General features: G+C 35.9%; 2 protein-coding genes across 7 annotated transcripts in view; one reads left to right on the top strand and one right to left on the bottom strand.

The window, feature by feature from the left end:
- The window catches only part of LOC137632573 (protein prune homolog 2-like), a 507,662-nt gene that overhangs the window by 223,600 nt on the left and 260,121 nt on the right, over positions 1–23,941 (top strand). The window lies entirely within an intron of this gene.
- Positions 536–23,941, bottom strand: part of LOC137632694 (protein prune homolog 2-like) — a 91,936-nt gene continuing 68,530 nt past the window's right edge. The window contains exons 10-11 of the mRNA XM_068364798.1: positions 6,902–6,945; positions 536–2,848 (exon numbers count right to left, since the gene is read on the bottom strand). Coding sequence (XP_068220899.1) covers positions 6,906–6,945 — 40 coding nt within the window. The 3' untranslated portion in view covers positions 536–2,848; positions 6,902–6,905. The remainder of the gene's footprint in view (positions 2,849–6,901; positions 6,946–23,941) is intronic.

The following is a 23,941-nucleotide window of genomic DNA, read 5'->3' as shown; positions in this document are numbered from 1 at the left end:
TAGCAACTGATTTCAGCTTGCACCAAAATAATATAATTAATTTAAGGACTCCAGTTTGTATAGATAAGAGAAGTACAAATTAAAAATTTTTGACTTTTAGCTCACTTAAGGATATTACAGCTTTATGTATAAATGACAATGGTACATTATGAACAGTCCAACATCTGTAATTGAGTGTTACTTTATATAAAGAAAGCACTTTACATTAACTTCCACTTTCCTCATTAAAAAAAATCTATAATGCAAGGATGACTCGGAGATTACTAAATATACTTAAGGTTTTTAAATGATACAGAACAAGATGTAAAAACACACATGAAAAATACTTTTTTACAGAATATAGAATTTAAAGCTATCATACGGATAAAATTGATATAAAAAAAGATCAATAACTATCCTTAATATTCTCTGGTTACATATGAAACTAAGAAATTTCAATTACCTCAACTTAGAAAATATAAATTTGTACTAGTCATTTTAATGATATCTATAGATTTTTCTATACTAATATACCAGTAGCTCTCTTAGTCAGGGATATAATAAAAAATTCAGTTTTAAATACCGTATTTTACTGCTGAGTAACAAAAGGATTCATATTATGCTTGGCTTCTGATATAGAAAAAAGATATAATGGGTTTTGAAAAGTTAAAACCAAGTCTTAGATTTCTCTCTTAAAAAGCTCAAATGAGTGAACAAGAAGTTCATAACACACTGTTAGTCATCATCTCACATCCTGACAACTGTCACCTTTGGTTAAAAGGAGTGTAATTCACTAAACATAACTGATATGAAAAAAATTATTTGCTTAAAAGGCACTAATGTCTGATGTCTGTTCAGTTTTCCCTACTCTGTACATAAACTGCAATGATTATCAGCTCATGTTAATGTAACCAATGAATAAAACGAAAAAAACTAACTTGCATACAAATACATAATTGAATAAGAACTAAAGATAAAATCATAAAATATTATGTTTGTTCCTTAACCCCTTGACAGTTGTAAGCTCTAAATTAATCCTCATTTACTAAATTACCTGATCCTTCATCTCCAAAAAAAAACCTCATTCTCAACCAAAATTCAACTCAGTGAGACACAAGGCAGCAATTTACAGCTCACAATGACACATATGTTAGGAATGGTACAACAATTGGAAATGATATTTCTACAATCAAAATAAATATGATGTTAAAATTCACTCTTACTAGAATAAACTAAAGACAATGGTGAATCAATATGAAAATTTAATAAATAACATCCAATTCATTACCAAGAGTATGCAAACTTGAGGACTGCAAACCTGGCAGAAATCAATGTGACCGCATATAAAATATACAAGTGAAATAATAAACCAAGTACGTTATCCAAATAATACCCTTCATACCGACAAAACCCTAAACAAATAACTTAATAATGACAACAGCTTTTTAACTGAACTAATCTTGAATACTCTATTATATCTTTTAATGTGTTTTCTTTAATGGACTGAGGTCAAATACCTATTAATACATAGTATCATTTGACCAACTGGTGAGAGTATAAGAGTAATGGATTCAGAATATAAATTATATGTCATTAAATGGACAAAAAATGACTGAAATTAGAAGTAAAGTTTCCAATTGAAAACGAATGTGCAAAAAAGAACTCTTGTAACATTACCTGTACAGTGGCTGTAACAACAGCTATTCATAATACAATACAAAGGCTATCAAGGCTTCATACATAATGATTATAACAATATGATTCTAGCACATGCTTCTATACAACATCTGTGTTCATAATATTCACAAAGCATACATGCATTATTCATCTTTCAACTTTATACATTTACAGTATACATATACAGTATATATATATATATATATTTCTATATGTATAAATATTAGCTGCATCACTATCTTGTCACAGCGACAATGGAGCAGTGGCATGGTGTTGAGAATATTTGGAAACCTCATAAGTATGTAGAATTTCGTACCTATAGGAACTTTTGTTCTCCAATGTTGCCAGCAAAGATTTCTACATAAATTCATTTTCAGTTACATAAACATAGAATACAGTAATAAGTAATAGCATAAGTGTTTGTTTATAAAGATAATGCCGTTATACCTGCGTGTCTGCAGCAGTTGTGTTGGTAAAGAAGCTTTGGCTATGAGTGCAGTTATGAACATTCTAGTTGACAGAACACTGAACATTTGAAAAAAAAAAAAAAACTGTAGGTCTGTTTGCAATAAGGTGCATCATTTCACAGAAATACCCTCAAGCAGGAAGTTCAAATGATAACATTTATCTCAATCTTTCTTCTTAGAGAAGGTAAAAGTACATCACAGTTCCAGTTATATCTAGATTACTTCTCGATTTCAACTCAATAAACAATATAATCTTTTGGTGCATGAGGAAATTTTCAAAGGGAAATGTGAACACATTCTTGTATTTTGTGCACTGAGATCATTCAAAACTTTTACTCATTCACTGCATCACATTGCTGTTTAAATTCACATCTTATTTTCCACTTCCTAAAGCACTGCATTTCTAAACTCCAGGTGTAATATTTTCATCTTTTTGTGTCTTTATAATTTCAAAAATAAAAGGTATTGATACACATACTTGGATTTTCCCTTTCAAAATATTTGTTGATTCTTTGCACTCTCTGCTTCATTATTATGTAATAATTTCTAAATAAAATTTATTTTTTCATGAGATTCTTGAAAGCAAAGTTTTCGTCTGTCATACTAGACTTCTAAATTAGTTACATAGCCAAACCTCAAACAACATTCTCATTCTACTTAAATACTGTATCTTGAAAATGTATTAGTGGAGCTATTGCCTCCTGGCAATTATACGGAGGTTTCCTCTGCAAAAAAATAATAGTATATCACCAAAGGGCTTTAAACATTACCGTAGAAACACTGAAATCCATATATATATATATATATATATATATATATATATATATATATATATATATATATATATATATATATATATATATATATATATATAATATATATATATATATATATATATATATATATATATATATATATATATATATATATATATATATATATATATTCTAAGATACAAACCAATTACATTTATTGTAGCCTGTTCATGTGTGTCTGCACACTAATCCTTCCCTGAAGAATTTTAAAATGAACTGCTCCTGTTCAGTCTCTGAGCAGTTGTTGATTGCCTCACTTTATGTATTGTCTGAAAAGCTGCATCAGAACAGCGAAGCCTGAGGAAGTAATGGATTTGTATTGAAAACATTTTACTTTTTAAAACCTACATTAATTTCAACAGAGAACATTTATTATATTGATAGCAACTCATGTAATTGGGAGCTGAGTAGCTTACAACTACAAGAGAAAGCTGAATGTATTATACGGAGATCTTAGAACAAAGTTGGAAAGCAGTCCATAGTTCTTGAGGTTAACAGAGGGTCAAGGATTGGACTGTGATATTTAATAGAACAGCCTACATCAACTCCTACCTATGATGGCCACTATTATTGCCATTCCACTCTCCCTAGATGATGGTCTTGCTTCTCATTGTTGCAAGCAATGCCCTCTCTTTGAAGCCTTTTTGTTCATGACAACACATGCAGAGGTTCCCATTATTGAACAATGACTTGACAGCTGGTTCTTCCCAATCAATTTTCTGCCTGAAACCTGTTCATTTAAATGCAACCTTTTCTTTTACTCTCATGTTGCACTTATTACCAATCAAGCAACATCGTCCAGTCACAGTCCTGCCTTTATCTACAAGCTTACTACAAGTCAATACTTGCTTCTGGACACATGGCTGGCTTCCTGCCAAAATGGTTTCCTGTCAAACTCCAGTGACAAACCAACTGATTACTTCTAGCACCACCCTTCTTGCCATCTTCATTTAGGCCAAAGCCCTCTCTCTCCACATCATGTATTAAGCAGTGCTCCTGCTAGAATTCCTTAATGTAGTTAATTCTCTGCTTTAGGTAATCTTCAACATTCAGCACAGCTTTGTCATCCCCTGCTTCGAGCTGCACTTTGAATTCCTCCCGAGTCCTCAACTCTAGCATGTTTCCAGACAAGGCACTCAAGTTCCAACCATTCCTCATTATGGTATCATCCTTAGCACCTAGAGTACCTAAAGGATTGCTCTATTGATAGGAAATACTCAGGGCCGAACGTTCGAAGAGCCTTGATTAAACCTATTGGCTCAATCCCGGCATTTAACATACACAGGAAGAAATCTTCAGTTACATCTACATTTACCCTCAAGCCACCCCTTCCCAAAGTCTCTTGCCAGTCTGCAACTCTTCTCTGTAATTCTTCCTCATTTTCAGCAGTAATTACCAAATCATCTGCATATAGCAACTCCCACAACCCTTCATTTCTGATCTCTTCACTTAACACATCCAAGACCAACAAAAATAAAAAAGGACTTAATGCTGACCACTGGTGTAATCCAACAATAACTTCAGGGTTTATGTTTCTCCAACAGCTGTTATTACTTTTGTCCTTGATCTTTAGTATATCATCTCTACCACTCTAACCATATTCTCCGAGACTTTCCTCTTCCTCTGGCACCAAAACATCACTTCTCTTGGTATTCTATCATAATAAGAGGAACTTGTTTGATTAATGAAATAATGGTTACAAAATGGCACAGGCAAATAAAACAATCCCAACCTTTGACAGTTTAACTACAGATATGAAATAGATACAATGGCTAAGCCAGTTAAGGCATAAACTGAATCTAATATGGAATTAATTAGAAAAATTACCAAACTAGCACTTAGAAGAATAACTAACTAAGACCAAACCTTGAATAGTAAGACATGCATGAAAGCTAACAACACCGATCGAGTCAGTGACCAACCAAATTATTGAATAAAAAACACACAATTACTCAACTGGCAGCACTTGCTTAAGGCGTGTTTTATATGAATTAATAACTATATTTCTGTGCATAAAACGACCTTTAGATATGACGAGATATAAAATTAGGGTAAATTTTTATGAATTTAAGGCATATCTATTGTATGACTGGTGAATTACAAAATCATCAGATTATGGGCTAGCTTTTGCTGTATCCTTAGAAATCCAAAATAAATTAAATAAGGGTGATTTTATAGTGTTATTCCTAAACACATCGCCTTAAACGGAAACCATAGTTTTTATATTTCATCGTCTATCATAACAAACAAAAGAACACATTTACATATCTGTGTACCGGTTAGCTTTTGCAGCAACAGATATCTTACTAACTATTGATTAGGTAATGATGATGTTATTACTAACGTTGTTTTACTTTATCCTTAGAAGTTCAAAATAGATGAAGGCGATTTTATATCATGTTTCTTCTAAATACGTTACCTAAAACAGTAAACATTGGCTTGTTGAAGTTTCATCACCGATCATGACAAACTAATGAACTAATTTTCACATATCCAAGTGATAAACAATGTTACCAAGAGCTTTTAGTAAGATGATGTTATTACAAATATTTCACTTGCGGTATCCCTAGAAATTCCTACATTTCACATAACATGAAAACCATTTTGTTTGTGTTTAGTCAGCAAGGACAAATTACTGCTAATGATAGTATGACAATTTTATGCACTTTATTCTAAACTGTTATGAAAGATAATGAATTTTAGGATTTAAAGATCGTCTTATAAGCGGGAAATATATGGTACGCAATTGAAAGAAAAAAAAAACCTGAAATTAGGGACTTGATGCTGTTCTTCTTAATCACATAATATGAAACTAGATGTGTCTGTATATTGTAGCCAATGAATAGTGAATGGAGGTTGAAGGTTTGTTGTGGCATCGGTGTGCTGACAGTTAACTGACAAGCTGGTTCCTTTCTATGACACAGAGCATGACATTACTCCTAGCAGGTGAATTGCAGCTACTGGGGTGCTGTGGTGAGTTCAAATGAGCCTGAATTCGTGAGTCTCCCTTATACACACTGAGGCTGTGTTTTGCACATTGATAGACTAGCCCTAGAGCAGCAAAGATGATATTTCTTTGGTATTTATGTTGAACTGGATTCCCTGTTCTACCCTTATACAGGAAAGTATTTGTGTGAAGGGTAGTTTGGGAACCATACTTTTCCAAACAAAAAGGCCTGAATTAAACATGCAGTCATTATGTAAACTTCACAAACATGGTTTGTAAAGGTTTCATTACCATTTAATGTTTTCTGACATCTTTTAAAATCTTAACCTGAACCCTTACACCAAATATCAAATAACTGTTGTTCCAGCCTGCACTATCACTGAATCGCTTTAATTGATATGCACGGTTCTCATTTTGTGCCAAGAAAAAAACCATTGGGTATTTGGTATAAAGTTTGGTGGAATGATGTTCAAAGATATCAGAAATCATGCTCATATGACGAGCTTGCAGTTTACTATTTGCATTGTTCCAGCAATGCAATTAAAAATAAACATGAAGCTAAAAGATTTCTTTAATATCATAAAGTATAGATACTGTATTTGACAAAACCACACAACAAAAGGTCTACTCTTTGCTTATGTAAGTTTTATTGAAAATACAATAAAAAAGGTTTCCAAGGAATTAATTCCTACTAGGACATATTCAAGCTGAATTTCTTGATTACATTATTTTATGCTTACTTTTCAAATAAGTCATTTCACAAATCTTCATTGCATTATGAAAGAGCAATGGGAGTTATAAGACTGTTAAAGAGTCAAGAGAGTAAAACAGAAAAAAATATAATATACGGTTCTTTTCACCTCAATAATTTACTGCAATTATTAATTCTGATCAACCTGCTAGAAAGTCCTATTTGGACAAATTAAAGTACAAATGTAACACTGAATAAAAATAAAATCAAGACTTCCTTATAAACTTTTATAACAAACAACATTAGATAATTGAGTCAACCTTACCTACTCATGCCTTTGCTAGTAAACTTTCTCTAATCTCATCATACCTGAAATACAAGAACAGACAAACACGACATGAAAACTGTCAACTAATTTTTAATTATACGGAAGTATTTGCACTCCCGTACAAGGATTTAGCTGACATTCCTTAAGTATGTAAACATTGTACACTGAATAAATATCGAATGTTTTCAACTAATCTCTAATGTCAGAGAATTTTTTTTAATGGTTTCACCCCTGTAAGGAAGGATTATCTGGTAAAGAACCTCCTGTTTTTATGATGCAACATACAAACATACAAGTGTTATGTCAGAGACCAATACTAATATCTGTTTTTTTTTTTTTTATTTTCTCTGTATCTCTTTATCCACCCTATTTATGACTTGCAATAGTAGGGTAACTACTAAGTACTTAATTTGCTGCTCAGATGAACGGAGGCATTCTCAATTTTTAGGAACATGCCTATCTACTCCCCCTCGTACAGTCCAAGACTCAAACGTGGTGCCATAGCACTGCCAGCTAAATACGCTACCGAAAGTGCCAAAAGAGAGAGAAAATGTTCCTAAAAGATTTTGATATACAGGTACTTTACTTTTTAGAAAATGTGAATATTTACATAACTTATAGAACATCAGCCTCAATACGTTAAATAATATTTGGTTACCACAGGTCATAAAATCAATTGATAGTTATAAGAACATTATGATAAACTTCTACAACACTGAAGATAACATATGAAAAAAGCAGTATAATATTTTATGGCAATGAAAATTATTTTTCAAGAAATTTCCTTGAGAATAAGTATTGTAAGTTTATGCATTAATATTCATATACACAGCTCTGGTATTTGACATTTATCTATACATGTACTGTTACAGCACATTTGAAGAATTGCAGTACTTCTCCAGTCAAACTGCAGGGACAAGCATGTGGTAGCTCTTACTTTGGAAAATAGGAAATATCAATTGGAGCACAAGTCATTAAAGATAACTGCTAAAGTTACAGGTTCCATAACCTGGACTAAAAATTCCTAGCTGACGTTAAAATTGCATAGTGTACTAAGAAAATGTAATAGATATTAAACAAGTGTCGAATATTGGATGAAAAAATCTACCTATACAAGTTGGCAGTTACCATTAATAGCTTTATACATACTTTGTGTCTAATTCAATATAAAAAATCTATTAAAGGAAGACCTAAAAGGTAAAAGCTGTTGTAAAAATGAAAAAAGACACCCAATTCTCATATAAATCAGACAATGCATGTTGCTTTTAGTAAGGACCCATAAAAAAAGTTTATATATACAGCATATCAGTGCACATATTTTCTATAAGAGAATAATAAAGTCCCAGTATTTCTTTTCACACTTATTAGTAACTAATCCCATAACGTGTCAAGTACAGCATAGGATATATCCTATAAAAAATCCTATGACAAGAGAGATGTTTCTTAGGACTACCTGCACTTCTGGTTCCCTTATCCCATAAGCCAGAGATGAAGCAGTCGTAAATTTTGAGTATTTAAGGAGATTGGGAAAATATTAACACAATAGAACTATATTGTGAGAAAGAGAAATGAATAAAACATAACATGAATAAAAAATTTGGGGATATGAGTATTTTAAGGATGGACGATTATCATCAAGGATGAAAAAGATATAGCAAAGTACAAAGATCCTAAAAATCATTAAGCTATACAGTAGGTGTATATGGCAAAAAGACAGGATAATAACCAGATTTAAAAGATGGACATTTTAAAATACTTCATAACATTCACAGCTTTCATTAATCTTTTAACTATGTTCTTGTTAATTTCTAATAAATTCCTCATCTGAAAAATTTATTAAAATGATATTTTAATTATAAAATAAATTTTTGAATATACTTACCCGGTGAATATATAATAGCTGCAACTATGCGGCTCGACAGACAACATACTCAAAAAAACTCGCGAGCGATCGCTATGCAGGTTGCGGGTGTGCCCACCAGCGCCAACTGTCGGCCAGATACCACTCTTGTATGTAAACAAAACCTTCAATTCTTCTCGTCCCGCTGCGTCTCTATTGGGGAGGAAGGGAGGGTCATTTAATTTATATATTCACCGGGTAAGTATATTCAAAAATTTATTTTATAATTAAAATATCATTTTTAAATATTTAACTTAGCCGGTGAATATATAATAGCTGATTCACACCCAAGGAGGTGGGTAGAGACCAGAGTTAATTATGTTTACAGCGTATGAGCTAAGAGTTTTTTCATTTTGACAGTTATCAATATAACAAAATCAAAATATATAGGTACCTGGTAAGGAAGTTGACTTAGACGATTACTCTGCCTTGTAAGTCTGTCTTCCTCACGGAGCCCAGCGATCCTCTTAGGATGCTGACAGACTCCCAGGAGCTGAAGTATCAAGGGCTGCAACCCATACAACAGGACCTCATCAAACCCCTAATCTGGGCACTCTCAAGAAATGACTTTGACCACCCGCCAAATCAACCAGGATGCGAAAGGCTTCTTAGCCTTCCGAACAACCCATAAAAACAATATTAAAAACATTTCAAGAGACAGATTAAAAGGATATGGAATTAGGGAAGTGTAGTGGTTGAGCCCTCACCCACTACTGCACTCGCTGCTACGAATGGACCCAGTGTGTAGCAGTCCTCGTAAAGAGTCTGGACATCTTTCAAGTAAAATGACGCGAACACTGACTTGTTTCTCCAAAAGGTCACGTCCATGATACTTTGCAGAGATCTATTTTGCTTGAAGGCCACGGAAGTTGCTATAGCTCTAATCTCGTGCGTCTTAACCTTAAGCAAAGATCGGTCTTCCTCACTCAAGTGTGAATAAGCTTTTCGTATTAACAATCTGATAAAATATGACAAAGCATTCTTTGACATAGGTAAGGATGGTTTCTTAACCGAACACCATAACGCTTCAGATTTACCTCGTAAAGGCTTAGTACGAGCTAAATAGAACTTAAGAGCTCTAACGGGGCATAATACTCTCTCTAATTCGTTGCCTACGATCTCTGATAAGCTAGGAATATCAAAAGATTTAGGCCAAGGACGAGAAGGCAGTTCATTCTTGGCTAGGAAACCAAGTTGAAGAGAACAAGTGGCTTTTACTGTCGAAAAACCGATGTTCTTGCTGAAGGCATGAAGCTCACTGACTCTTTTAGCCGAGGCCAAGCACACCAGGAAAAGAGTCTTAAGAGTGAGATCCTTCAGGGAGGCTGAATGTAAAGGCTCAAACCTGTCTGACATGAGGAATCTTAGGACCACATCTAAATTCCATCCAGGTGTAGCCAAACGACATTCCTTAGAGGTCTCAAAAGACTTAAGGAGATCTTGTAGATCTTTATTGTTGGAAAGATCTAAGCCTCTATGCCGGAAGACCGAAGCCAACATGCTCCTGTAGCCCTTGATCATGGGAGCTGAAAGGGAGCGAACTCTTCTCAGGTATAAGAGAAAATCAGCGATTTGGGCTACAGAGGTACTGGACGAGGATACAGATACTGACTTGCACCAGTCTCGGAAGATTTCCCACTTCGATTGGTAAACTCTAATGGTGGAAGCTCTCCTCGCTCTTGCAATCGCACTGGCTGCCTCCTTCGAAAAGCCTCTAGCTCTCGAGTCTTTCGATAGTCTGAAGGCAGTCAGACGAAGAGCGTGGAGGCTTTGGTGTACCTTCTTTACGTGTGGCTGACGTAATAGGTCTACTCTTAGAGGAAGACTTCTTGGAAAGTCTACCAGCCATCGAAGTACCTCGGTGAACCATTCTCTCGCGGGCCAGAGGGGAGCAACTAACGTCAACCTTGTCCCTTCGTGAGAGGCGAATTTCTGCAGTACCTTGTTGACAATCTTGAATGGTGGGAATGCGTATAGGTCTAGGTGAGACCAATCTAGGAGAAAGGCATCTATATGTATTGCTGCTGGGTCTGGGACTGGAGAGCAATAGATTGGAAGCCTCTTGGTCATCGAGGTTGCAAAGAGGTCTATGGTGGGTTGACCCCAAGTCGCCCAAAGCCTCTTGCACACGTCCTTGTGGAGGGTCCATTCGGTTGGAATTACCTGACCTTTCCGACTGAGACAATCTGCTAGAACGTTCAAGTCGCCCTGGATAAACCTTGTTACCAGGGAGATGCCTCGATCTCTTGACCAGATGAGCAGGTCCCTTGCGATCTCGTACAGTGTCAGGGAGTGGGTACCTCCTTGTTTGGAAATGTACGCCAAGGCTGTGGTGTTGTCCGAGTTGACCTCCACCACTTTGTCTCGAAGGAGACTCTCGAAGCTCATCAAGGCCAGGTGAACTGCCAAAAGCTCCTTGCCGTTGATATGCATGCTCCTCTGACTTGAGGTCCACAGACCTGAGCATTCCCGACCGTCCAGTGTCGCACCCCAACCCAAATCCGATGCATCTGAGAAGAGAACGTGGTTTGGTTTCTGAACTACTAGGGGAAGTCCCTCTCGTAGACTGATATTGTCTTTCCACCAATTCAGGCAAGTCTTTACTGTTTCGGAAATCGGGATCGAGACCGCCTCTAGCGTCTTGTCCTTTTTCCAGTGAAAAGTTAGATGGAATTGTAGAGGTCGGAGGTGTAGCCTTCCTAGCGAGACAAACTGCTCCAGGGATGATAGAGTTCCTACTAGAGTCATCCAATTCCTGACTGAGCAACGTTCTCTCTTCAACATCCTTTGGATTACGAGCAGGGCTTGATCTATTCTGGGGGCCGACGGAAAAGCCCGAAAAACTGGACTGCGAATCTCCATCCCTAAATACAGAATAGTTTGGGATGGGATCAGCTGGGACTTTTCCAAGTTGACCAGAAGTCCTAATTCCTTGGTCAGATCTAAAGTCCAATTGAGATCCTTCAGACAGCGATGACTGGACGAGGCTCTGAGAAGCCAGTCGTCCAAATAAAGGGAGGCTCGGATACCCGATAAATGGAGGAATTTTGCCACATTCCTCATAAGCCTCGTAAACATGAGAGGAGCAGGACTTAGGCCAAAGCACAGGGCCCGAAACTGGTACACCACATTGTCGAACACAAATCTCAGAAAAGGTTGGGAATCTGAGTGAATGGGGATGTGAAAGTAAGCGTCTCTTAGGTCGAGAGAGACCATCCAGTCTCCCTTTCTGACCGCTGCTAAGACTGACTTCGTGGTCTCCATGGTGAACTTTGTCTTTGTGACAAAGACATTCAGAGCACTGACGTCTAGCACCGGTCTCCAACCTCCTGTCTTCTTCGGTACTAGGAAGAGACGGTTGTAAAACCCCGGTGATTGAAGGTCCGAGACTTTGACCACCGCTCCCTTCTCTAGCAAAAGAGACACTTCTAGTTTCAGGGCTTGTCTCTTTGCTTCCTCTCGGTACCTGGGAGAGAGATCGATGGGGGACGTCGCTAGAGGAGGTTTGCGTACAAATGGGATTTTGTACCCCTCTCTGAGCAACCTCACAGACTGTTGATCTGCGCCTCTCTTCTCCCAGGCTTGCCAGAAGTTCTTGAGTCTGGCACCTACTGCTGTCTGAAGCTGCGGGCAGTCAGACTCTACCCGCGAGGACTTGGCTCCTTTCCTCTTTCCTCTCTTCCCTTCGGCACGAGTACTACCCCTGCTGGGGGCTCTGCCACGAAAGGGCGGAATAAACCTGGACGCTGGAGTGTCTATCCTAGGTCTAGCAGACAAGGCAGACGAAGGGGTCCCTTTGCGAGCCGAGGACGCAACCAAGTCATGGGTGTCCTTCTGCACTAGAGACAACGCTATTTCCTTAACTAAAAGTTCAGGAAACAAGAACTTAGACAAAGGGGCAAAGAGTAGCTCAGATCGTTGACAGGGCGTCACTCCTGCTGACAGAAAAGAGCACAGAGACTCGTTTCTTTAGGACTCCTGACGTAAACGAGGAGGAGAGCTCATTGGATCCATCGCGGATGGCCTTATCCATGCAGGACATAATGAGTAAGGAGACATCTCTATCGGCTGATGAGATTTTCCTACTCAAGGCTCCCAAACACCAGTCTAGAAAGTTGAAAACTTCAAAAGCCCTAAAAATGCCTTTAAGTAGATGGTCAAGGTCTGAGGATGACCAACTAATCTTCGAGCGTCTCATGGCTAGGCGGCGGGGAGAGTCTACAAGACTTGAGAAGTCGCCCTGGGCAGAGGCAGGAACTCCCAAGCCGAGAACTTCTCCCGTGGCATACCAGACGCTTGATCTAGACGAGAGTTTAGATGGGGGGAAGGCAAAGGCCGTCTTCCCTAAACTCCTCTTGGTTTCCAACCAATCGCCTAACAGCCGTAAAGCTCTCTTGGATGAGCGAGAGAGAACGAGTTTTATAAAGGCTGGCATGGCAGCAGGTACGCCTAAAACAAACTCAGACGGCGGCGAACGAGGAGCCACAGAGACAAAGTGTTCAGGAAACAATTCTTTAAAAATGAGCATGACTTTTTTAAAGTCCATAGATGGCGGAACTGCTCTAGGCTCATCAATATCTGAAGGATGATCCTCAGGCTGAGGGTCAGCAACGTCCTCATCCGAAAGTTCCTCATCTGACAACTGATGAGAAACAAGCAAAGGGGTTGGCAATGCTTGACACGCAGCGTCCGCCCGCACTGGTGCATAAGTGGCGGAGCAGGACGCAGCGTCCTGAAACTGCTGAACAGTCTGGGAACTGTCAACAACAACAGGTGCGTGAGGAAGCACAGCGTCTACCCGAGACTGCTTAGACCGCCTGGGTTGTGCAGTCAAAACAACTCTAGGTTGCGGAGGTTGACGCACCGCGTCAAAACAAGTCAACTCTGATGGTTGGCGAACGTCCTGAACGTCACCAGGCGCATCAGCGAGTTGCCTAACGTCCACATGCGGCTGAAAATCCACACGAGACCGCATCGGGTGTGGTACAACCCCAACTGGTTGACGTGAGATGGCTACACCAACGTCAACAGGACGCACAACAGAACGCTTGGGTGGCTGAAGGCCAGGATCTCCATGAGATAAACGGCTAGGTTCAACGGAAACCTTCTCTGCGTTGTAGTCTTCCATAAGGGACGCAAGCTTAGACTGCATGTCCTGCAGTATAACCCATTTAGGGTCTACGGTAGCGGGTGCGGTAACAGACGGGGTTAGCGTCTGAGACGGCACAACTTTGCCTTGCTTAGGCGGCGAGCAGTCATCCGATGACAGCAACGGGTCCGAACTATCCCAATGACTACATCCAGGACGTTGGACCTGTCCTGAAGGGACCGATTTGCGTTTCAGAGGCCTAGAAACCTTGCTCCATGGTTTCTTGCGTGAAAAGCCTTCGGAAGACGAGGTAAAAATGGGCTCTCTCGTCTTATGGTAGGGGCGATCTTGACGAGATACGCCTGATACCATAGAGGGAACGTCTGTTCGCTGATCAAGGCCTCTCGAACCCATAAGTCGTACGACATTGCTTCTCCCCTGGGCTTGGGAGCTTGCAAGAGGTCCCGGACTAGGTGAACGACAGGCACGAACAGACAAACCCTCGGTCGCAACACTGTTCACAACACTTTGCGCACTAATCACTTTCCCACTTTCCGCCGTGGCACTATGGCACTTAAGCTCCTTCACGTCAGCCATGAGTTGATTACGGTCACTTGCTAACGCTTCAACTCTCTCCCCCAAGGCATGAATAGCACATAACATGTCTTGCATAGACGGTTCCTGAGTGCTAGAAGGGGGGTTAGGAACAACCACTACAGGGGAAGGATTAGGTTCAGGGGCATGTGGAGAGGAAAAATCTACGGACCTAGATGAACTTCTCCTTACCCTATCTCTCTCTAGTCTGCGTGTATACTTATCATATTCGAGCCAATCGAATTCCGAAAGGCCCACGCATTCCTCACACCGATCTCCCAATTGACAGGTTTTACCCCGACAATTGGAACAAACAGTATGAGGGTCGAGAGAAGCCTTTGGAAGACGCCTATTACAGTCCCTAGCATTACACTTTCGAAATCTAGGTACTTGAGAAGGGTCAGCCATTTTGAATTAGTCAAAGAAAATTCCAAAAAACAATCCAAGTCATCAACAAATAATCCAATTCAATAAAGAGTTCTTGTTGAGGAAAAACACCTGTACTGCGAAAGCTCAAACCAAAATAAAGTACTTCACCAAATATGATGGGAAAACTCCAGGTTCTACAGCGAGTATAAATACGTCTTGTCGTCAACGTCGACAGAGAAGAATTGAAGGTTTTGTTTACATACAAGAGTGGTATCTGGCCGACAGTTGGCGCTGGTGGGCACACCCGCAACCTGCATAGCGATCGCTCGCGAGTTTTTTTGAGTATGTTGTCTGTCGAGCCGCAGAGTTGCAGCTATTATATATTCACCGGCTAAGTTAAATATTTAAAATCATGATATCATTGACCCCTTTTAGAGTGGTCAAACTCATACTAAAGGGCATGATGGAACATTCAAAACTATGTAGTGCAAAGCCATGGAAATGGGAAAGTAAAGACATGGGATAAAGGTTTCAATTATTAGATAAGAACGTACTATCTTTGGATTTAAATAACTTCTTTAAGAATCCAAAGGAAGGTGGAGTTAAGGAGTATTTATAAAACACCCAGGAAAGTAATTCTGAAAGACAAGCTGAAGGAAAAATATTTTGAAATATAGTGAAGGAGAATGTCCTTAGTCATAGACAAGAAAAAATATTCTGAATCCTGAAGATATAATATTCAACCATACTAATAATTTCCAGTAATTTTTAAAATGAATCTTACGATAAAGCACCAAGATTGCCAGTAACCAGAATGTCAGTTAGTCATGACATTCAAAGTTAAATACAATTACTCAAAACAAACAAAAAATGTGAAGAGTATATCAGGTATGGTTTAAACTGAGTGTGGAAATAACAGAACTTAGAATCAAAATCTTGTTTATTTCCATGAACCTTACTTTCATACCATAAAGTTATTGCCACAGTGTGATGAAGGTGGGGATAATAATCTTAAAGCTACTAAAAATAAGAACCTTACTTTTCAACAACACTGAACTAATCAGAAATGTGAAAGAGTAGATACTGTAGCTTATCCCAACTTTTGAATGTACATTTCCTACTCTTTATCTCTCATTACTAAAAAATATCCTACCCATGTATTACCACATACTCAATGGTAAATCATAATTAGTGTAAGAGACTGGAGCCCATTTTAATGAATTTTCTGAATGGGAAGATTATAACTTTCAGAAGTTGTCCTATTTTATAGAAGTTAGCAAGCTGATATTTTTTATACACTTGTTGGAGAATTGGTAATGTTACAATATTAAGTAAATTTAATTGTGGTAGCTACAGCCATAAAGATTAATGATCAATTTCCATGAACATATCTTGAAATGAATGTTAAATAAATATGCTATAAATGCAATCACCTTTTCCTTAGTTTGTAGTTTGGCTTTAATATACCAGTATGCCTTGGAGCACATAATGTCCCTCTTAAAATTTTTGATGCTGTACAGAAATTTTTTCTTCTTGTGGTTAGCTAGATTGTACTGTATTATTGGCCTTGATTTTATGCTGCAATGTGTTAATCATGAAGTCTTCATTTTCAAACTTAAACAGATAGGAGTAGGTGGGTCTTTTCTTTACATCATTATTGAATTCTTCTTAAATAATGAATTGCAAACAGTAGTTGTTTATTAGCACCATAGGGACTATAGACTGTAACAGCTAGTGTTTCTCAGTGTAGCGTTCTCTGGCTTTTACCTTTTATAATATAGACTATGCATGTGATATATGGTTTAGCCTAAAACACCATGCTTGTTTTATATGTAGATGATGCTACTCTGTCCATTTTAATTCCATCTAAATGTAGACCTGTGATTGCTAAATCCTTTAGTATCAAGGTCCATCTAAAATTAAAGCACAAAAACATGGCATTTTGGTGATCAATCTATGCTGAAGATATGCTTTAATTCTTTCATTCTATCAAGTTCCAAATATTGTTCTTAAGCCTGATCTTCAGATGCATGCTGCATAAGACTTTTCCTAATTCTGAATATTCCATCCATTCAGGGCTTCAGAGACTATACCATCTGGCACGTTATACTAGGTAAGCAGTTAATCATAACAGTCATACTAACTCCATTATAACCACTTAATACTACCCTGTACAGTATTCTAGAAGCTTTATTTTAGCTGTGACCATGTGAAATGATCTTTGAATCTGGCATTTGAATTGGTAGAACTTCATAAGTTGAAACTTGTTCCAAATACTTTTCAGATAAACAGGCTAATATAAGTCTCATTTCAAAATTTACAAATGACTTACTCATTCCTTACTTCTCTATTCCCTTTCTACAGGGGCTGTTTTCCCTTTTGTAGCCCTTGGGCTTGAAGCATTTGATTCTTTTAATTATAGTTGTATCTTGAATAATAAAAATAATAAATAATAAATCATAATAACAACAATAATAATACTGTACTAATAATAATATTGTTAATAATAATAGGTTATTAAAAATATAATTGCTGTCTTAGTGCTGTTCATTTTGTAATGAATCTTTTCTATTATTTTTATTATCTTATCCTCTTTATTACTGCATTACGACAGTTACTGTGAAAGGGACATAGTTCATGAAAAAGGTAATAGAAACTATATCATTCATAATTCCTCTTTAATTAGGAATATACCCGTACACATTATTAACCCTTTGGTGCTTATGCCCTTACAAAAGTCAAGGTGAGGTACAGCGCATATGGCCTTCACCGAAAAATGACGTTTGCGAACAAAAGTTTTTTTTTTCTTAAATTGGTGCGTCCAAACTATAACAGAGTAAGCCTTCTGGTTTGCTGTATTGTATTAGCTAGGGATTGAACTTTGTACTAATGTAAAACAAAAATAACTGAAAAGCTAAAAAGTAATAAAAATGCGTATTAAACATGAATCTTTTTAAATTTTTTAGATATTTACAAAAAATACAATAATTATGTTTGAGGATGTTTTCTAATTCGCAAATTGTGTAGAATTTTATATTTTTCATGTGGATGCAACCTCTCTCCAATAAATGTATTAGTAGGTGAGGTATAAATGAATAGAAAAAAAATATTTTCCCAAAAATGTTCAGATTTTCATTGTTACGATGTAACAAATAAAGATAAAGAAAAAATTAAAAATACAATTGTAAAGCCGATTAAATTTTCAATAGAATGAATAAATAAAAAATATATGTATTGTTGGAAAAATATTGAGTGATTACCATTAGAAAATAGAGTAAGTTTTGCAATTTTGTTGTAGGCGTTTTTACGATAAAACTTTTTGTATAGAAGCGTTGATACTTTTAGGCTGTTTTACTTACCATAAAAAGTACAAGGAATGGGCTTTCTAATCATATATGAAACATATATACTGCAGTTATTTACATACATACAAACCCACTTCGAAAACTTTTTCTATGAAAGCAAAATTTGGCGTATGAAAAAAGTAAAGCTATAAAGCGTCCACGTAGGGAACCAAATACATAAAAATAGATTTTTTCCCGTAAAAAAGCAAACCATTCACTATGAGAGTTCTTACAATGACTGTGTATGCCAGCAAACGCAGAATAAAAATATATAGTATATGCAAAAAATACAAGCATATATACACAAAGTCCAATGCAAAAGTAGGTCATGTAGAACACAAAAAGCATGCAAAGGGAGTAATTTTCTCACAAAATTAATTTTCTTTTTCTTCTTTACATTCACGGTGCAATGTCTTTTAATCATTTATAATGCAATTGAGATCAAATTAACCAAAATTGAGGGAATATTACGGTAAAACAAGATTAAAAAATACACTGAAAAAAAATAGGCCACACTGGAGATCAGCATAGGACTGCTGCGCATGAGCTACTACTGCCCATTTTCTTTTAGGATCCACATGTCCCTCACCCATCTGCCGTTTCCATTAATTTTTTGTTGAGTGACCCACGTATTTACGCTAAAATTCCCCTGAAAACGAGTTACGTATGACGCAGCAATTCGCATTATCAGATCAGTTACAGCAAAAAATACTTTCAAGAGTCATTGCTCAATGGATCACCAGAGGCTTAAAAAAAAGAAATTAAATTCAAAATAAGTCTTTGTCATGGATCACTTTCACGATGGGTGTATGCACTAACTAACATTCACATCGTTTATACAGAATTTTGTAATCTGTAGAATTAAATAAAAAAAATTAAAATATTCTTCAACTTAACTGGTGTATAAGGATTTTATAAAATGTTTACCTAATTCTACAGATTTCAAAATTTTGTGTAAATAAAGTCAATGTTATTTTGTGAATTCTCCCATAGTGAAAGGAATCCATGACAAAGACACTAAAAAAATAAGACACTTACTTTTAGTATCTAATATCTGTTCTTAAATAAGGTATACTAGTATATTCCATATAAAATAGAGGAATTGTGAAAAATATGATTTCCATTATCTTTATCATAAAGTATGTTCCTTTCACATCTACTGGTGGTATGTAGTAATGAAGAAAAGTAGATAATAAGAACAGAAAAAGGCATAGAAAATTAACAACAATGAGGCAGCAATTAATTCAAAGTAAAACTTGTTTGAAAGAGGATCTACTCTTGAAATACAGCAGCAACAACAACAACAACACCAATAATAATAATAATAATAATACAAATATTTATATTATTATTGCTAATATTTATATAAATGTTATTAATACTATTAATATTAATATTTTTTGTATTAATATTCATATCAATAGTATTATTATTATTAATAATAATAACAATAATAATAATAATAATAACAATAAAAAAAATAATAATTATATTTATACCAGTACCATTATTATTATTATTATTATTATTATTATTATTATTATTATTATCATTATTATTATTATTATTATTATTATCATTATCATAAGCATTATTAACATTAATATTAATATTACTAACATTAATATCAGTACTATAATTATTAATAATAATTACAATATTGACAATGATAATAATAACAACATTAATAATAATAAAAACAACAACAATAATAATAATAACAATAATAATAATGATAATGATAACAATAGTAATAATACAGATATTAATATTAATAATAATATTACTAATAATATTAATATGATCATTATTATTATTATCATAATTCTTATTATTATTATTATTATTATTATTATTATTAAGATTAATATTGATATTAATTTCAATAATAATAATAATAATAACAATATCATTATTATTATTATTGCTAAGCTACAACCCTAGTTGGATAAGCAGAAGGTTATAAGCCCAAGGACTACAATAAGGAAAAATAGCAGCGAGGAAAGGAAACAAATAAACGACATGAGAAGTAATAAACAATTAAACTAAAATATTTTAAGAACAGTACCAGCATTAAAATAGATCTTTCACATGTAAACTATAAAAAGAGACTTCTGTTAGCTTGTTCAACATAGAAACACTTGCTGCAAGTTTTAATTTTTGGAGTTCTACCCATTCAACTACCCGATGGAGATCATTCCACAACTTGGTCACAGTTGATTTATAACTTCTAGAATACCGTATAGTATTGAGCCTTATAATGGAGAAGGCCTGACTATTAGAATTAACTACATACCTAGTATTACAAACAGGATGATATTTTCCGGGAAGATGTGAATGTAAAGGATGTCAAAATTATGAAAAATATCATGCAACATGCATAATGAACTAATTGAACAATGGTACCAAAGACAAATATCTAGATCAGAAATAAGATATTTCATTGGGCTGTAAGTTCCTGTCCAACAAATCAAGATGAGAATCAGCAGCTGAAGACCAGACAGGAGAACAATACTCGAAACAAGGTAGAGTGAAAGAATAAAAACACTTCTTCAGAATAGACTGATCACCAAAAATCTTAAAAAGACTTTCTCAATAAGTCAATTTTTTGTGCAATTGAAGATGAGACAGACATAATGTGTTTCTCAAAAGTAAATTTGCTTTTGAGAATCACACCTACAATTTTAAGAGTCGCAGAGTTAAAGAAACATAATAAATGCTGAGATCGGGATGTTAGAGGCAACTGTCTTGGACTATTTGCAATCATATTTTGAGTTTTGTTAGGATTCAACTTCATGCCCCTGTAATTTTGAACTGTGCACTAGTCTTAGCTAGATATCTAATACGGGATTCATCAACCCAAGAACTACATCCAGGAGATGGAATTCATGCAAAGAGAGTAGCATCACCTGCATATGCAACGAGCTTGTTTCCTATGCCAAGCCACATGTAATGTGTATATAGTATAAGTGATGGGCCAAGAACACTACAATGAGGAACTCCAGATATCACATTCATATACTCATTATGGTGCCCATTAACAACAACTGTTTGCAAAATTACTTAAAAATTAAACAATGATGCTAAGAAAAAATTAACATGATTAACAAGGTCAAAGGCAGCATTAAGATCAAGGTAAATCAAATGTACTTCCTGGCCACAATGATATTAATATAATCTTCCTTAGTTATTATCATCATAATCAATAATAATAATGATAATATTAATAATAATATCAATATACTAACAATAACAGTACCGATATCAACATTAATATATCCTTTTAATACCGAAATAAATTTTCTTCTATAAGGATACGTGGTAGTTAAAGTAAGTATAGCAGTTTTGTCTGTTAGTAACATGAGCTCTTCTTTGAAGAGTCACCCTTTAAAGAATCTAAAAGACACGTCACAGATAGAACTTCTATTCCTGCTGATTTGTCAGGGTTCTGTGTTTCAATTGTATGAAGGGTAATGTAGTACAGGAGGAAAATATACCACAGTGGTAATGCCATCAAATTTGTTCCCATTAAATACTTGTAGCTCCTCAGGTACAATCTAAAATGGCATGTCTAAGCAACTTTACCAGTTTAAAATCAAACTGATTTCTGAATAACTTGCAATGGACTCCATCTTTAGCCATAAAAATGAATTGGTAAACAAAATCTTTTCTAAAATCCTCCCCAATGAATTCCCATGATGGAAAATGCTTTAATCTGCAAAAATATCAAGCTTACATTCAAGTAATTTCTTTTTACTGTTTCTACAGTAAGTGACAGTAAGCAGTGCTATTCCAAAGAAACTGACAAAGAAGGAAAGTATTCAGTAGAATAAGGTATTGAATATTGCCTTGCAGCCCAAGAATATATATATATATATATATATATATATATTTATATATATATATATATATATATACATAACTCATGACAGTCTTTAAAGAAATATTTACAACCTAGTTTTGAAGTAAGCAACATGCACTACTGATTAGTAGAGAATTAATTGCCTTTAATGCTTAGATCTCAAGAAGATATAACATCACTGAAGTATTGAACAATACATATAATTGAAAATACAGGATAACATAAAATATTATGCCTGAACTGCTGGTTGTGCATAATGAAATAGATTTTTACAAATCAGACTGGGTCCTCAAAAGTATGACAAGCTTACATTCAAGTAATTTCTCTTTACTGTTTCTACATTGGGTGACAGTAAACAGTGATATTCCCAAGAAACTGACAAAGAAGGTAAGTATTCAGTGGATAAGGTATTGTATATTGCCCTGCAGCTCATTATATATATATATATATATATAGATATATATATATATATATATGTATATATATGTGTATATATATATATATATATATATGTATATATATATATATATATATATGTATATATATATATATATATATATGTTGGGATTGCTAGTGATGTATGTGGCAAGAAGGTTGTTGGAGGCAGCATGAGGAAGGGCAGTGAATGGTGGAATGAAGGAGTGAAGGTGAAAGTGGAAGAGAAGAAGAGGGCTTTTGAAGAATGGCTGCAGAGTAATAGTATAGAGAAGTATGAAAAATATAGAAGAGAAAAAAGGTGGAAGTAAAGCGCAAGGTACGTGAGGCAAAGAGGGCAGCTGACCTGAGGTGGGGTCAGGGATTGGGTCAGTCATATGAAGAGAATAAGAAGAAGTTTTGGAAAGAAGTGAAGAGAGTAAGGAAGGCTGGCGCAAGAATTGAAGAGACAGTGAAAGATGGAAATGGAAGGTTGTTAAAGGAGAGGAGGCAAGGAAAAGGTGGGCGGAATATTTTGAAAGTTTGCTGAATGTTGAGGATAATAGGGAGGCAAATATAACTGCTGTTCCAGGTGTTGAGGTGCCAGTGATGGGAGATGAGAATGAGAGAGAGATAACAATAGAGGAAGTGAGGAGAGCACTAGATGAAACGAGAGTAGGAAAAGCATCTGTATGGACGGTGTGAAAGCTGAGATGTTGAAGGAAGGGGGTGTGACTGTACTTGAATGGTTGGTGAGATTGTTTAATATGTGTTTTGTGTTGTCAATGGTACCAGTAGATTGGGTTTGTGCATGTATTGTACCACTATATAAGGGTAAGGGAGATGTGCATGAGTGTTGTAATTCAAGAGGTATTAGTTTGTTGAGTGTAGTTGGAAAAGTGTATGGTAGAGTACTGATTAATAGGATTAAGGATAAAACAGAGAATGCAATCTTGGAAGTACAGGGTGGTTTTAGAAGAGGTAGGGGTTGTATGAATCAGATTTTTACAGTTAGGCAGATATGCGAGAAATATTTAGCAAAAGGTAAGGAGGTGTATGTTGCGTTTATGGATCTGGAGAAAGCATATGATAGAGTTGATAGGGAAGCAATGTGGGATGTGACTGAGGTTATATGGAGTTGGTGGAAGGTTGTTGCAAGCAGTGAAAAGTTTATACAAAGGTAGTAAAGCATGTGTTAGAATAGGAAATGAAGTGAGTGATTGGTTTCCGGTGAGAGTGGGGCTGAGGACAGGGATTGTGATGTCGCCGTGGTTGTTTAACTTGTATGTTGATGGAGTGGTGAGAGAGGTGAATGCTCGAGTGCTTGGACGAGGATTAAAACTGGTAGGCGAGAATGACCATGAATGGGAGGTAAATCAGTTGCTGTTTGCGGATGATACTGTACTGGTAGCAGACACAGAGAGAAGCTTGACCGACTAGTGACAGAATTTGGAAGGGTGTGTGA

The sequence above is a fragment of the Palaemon carinicauda genome, chromosome 41, assembly GCF_036898095.1.
Source record: "Palaemon carinicauda isolate YSFRI2023 chromosome 41, ASM3689809v2, whole genome shotgun sequence".
Lineage (NCBI taxonomy): Eukaryota > Metazoa > Arthropoda > Malacostraca > Decapoda > Palaemonidae > Palaemon > Palaemon carinicauda.
The sequence above is the reverse complement of the archived record's forward strand: the minus strand, read 5'-3'. Positions and strand labels throughout refer to the sequence as shown.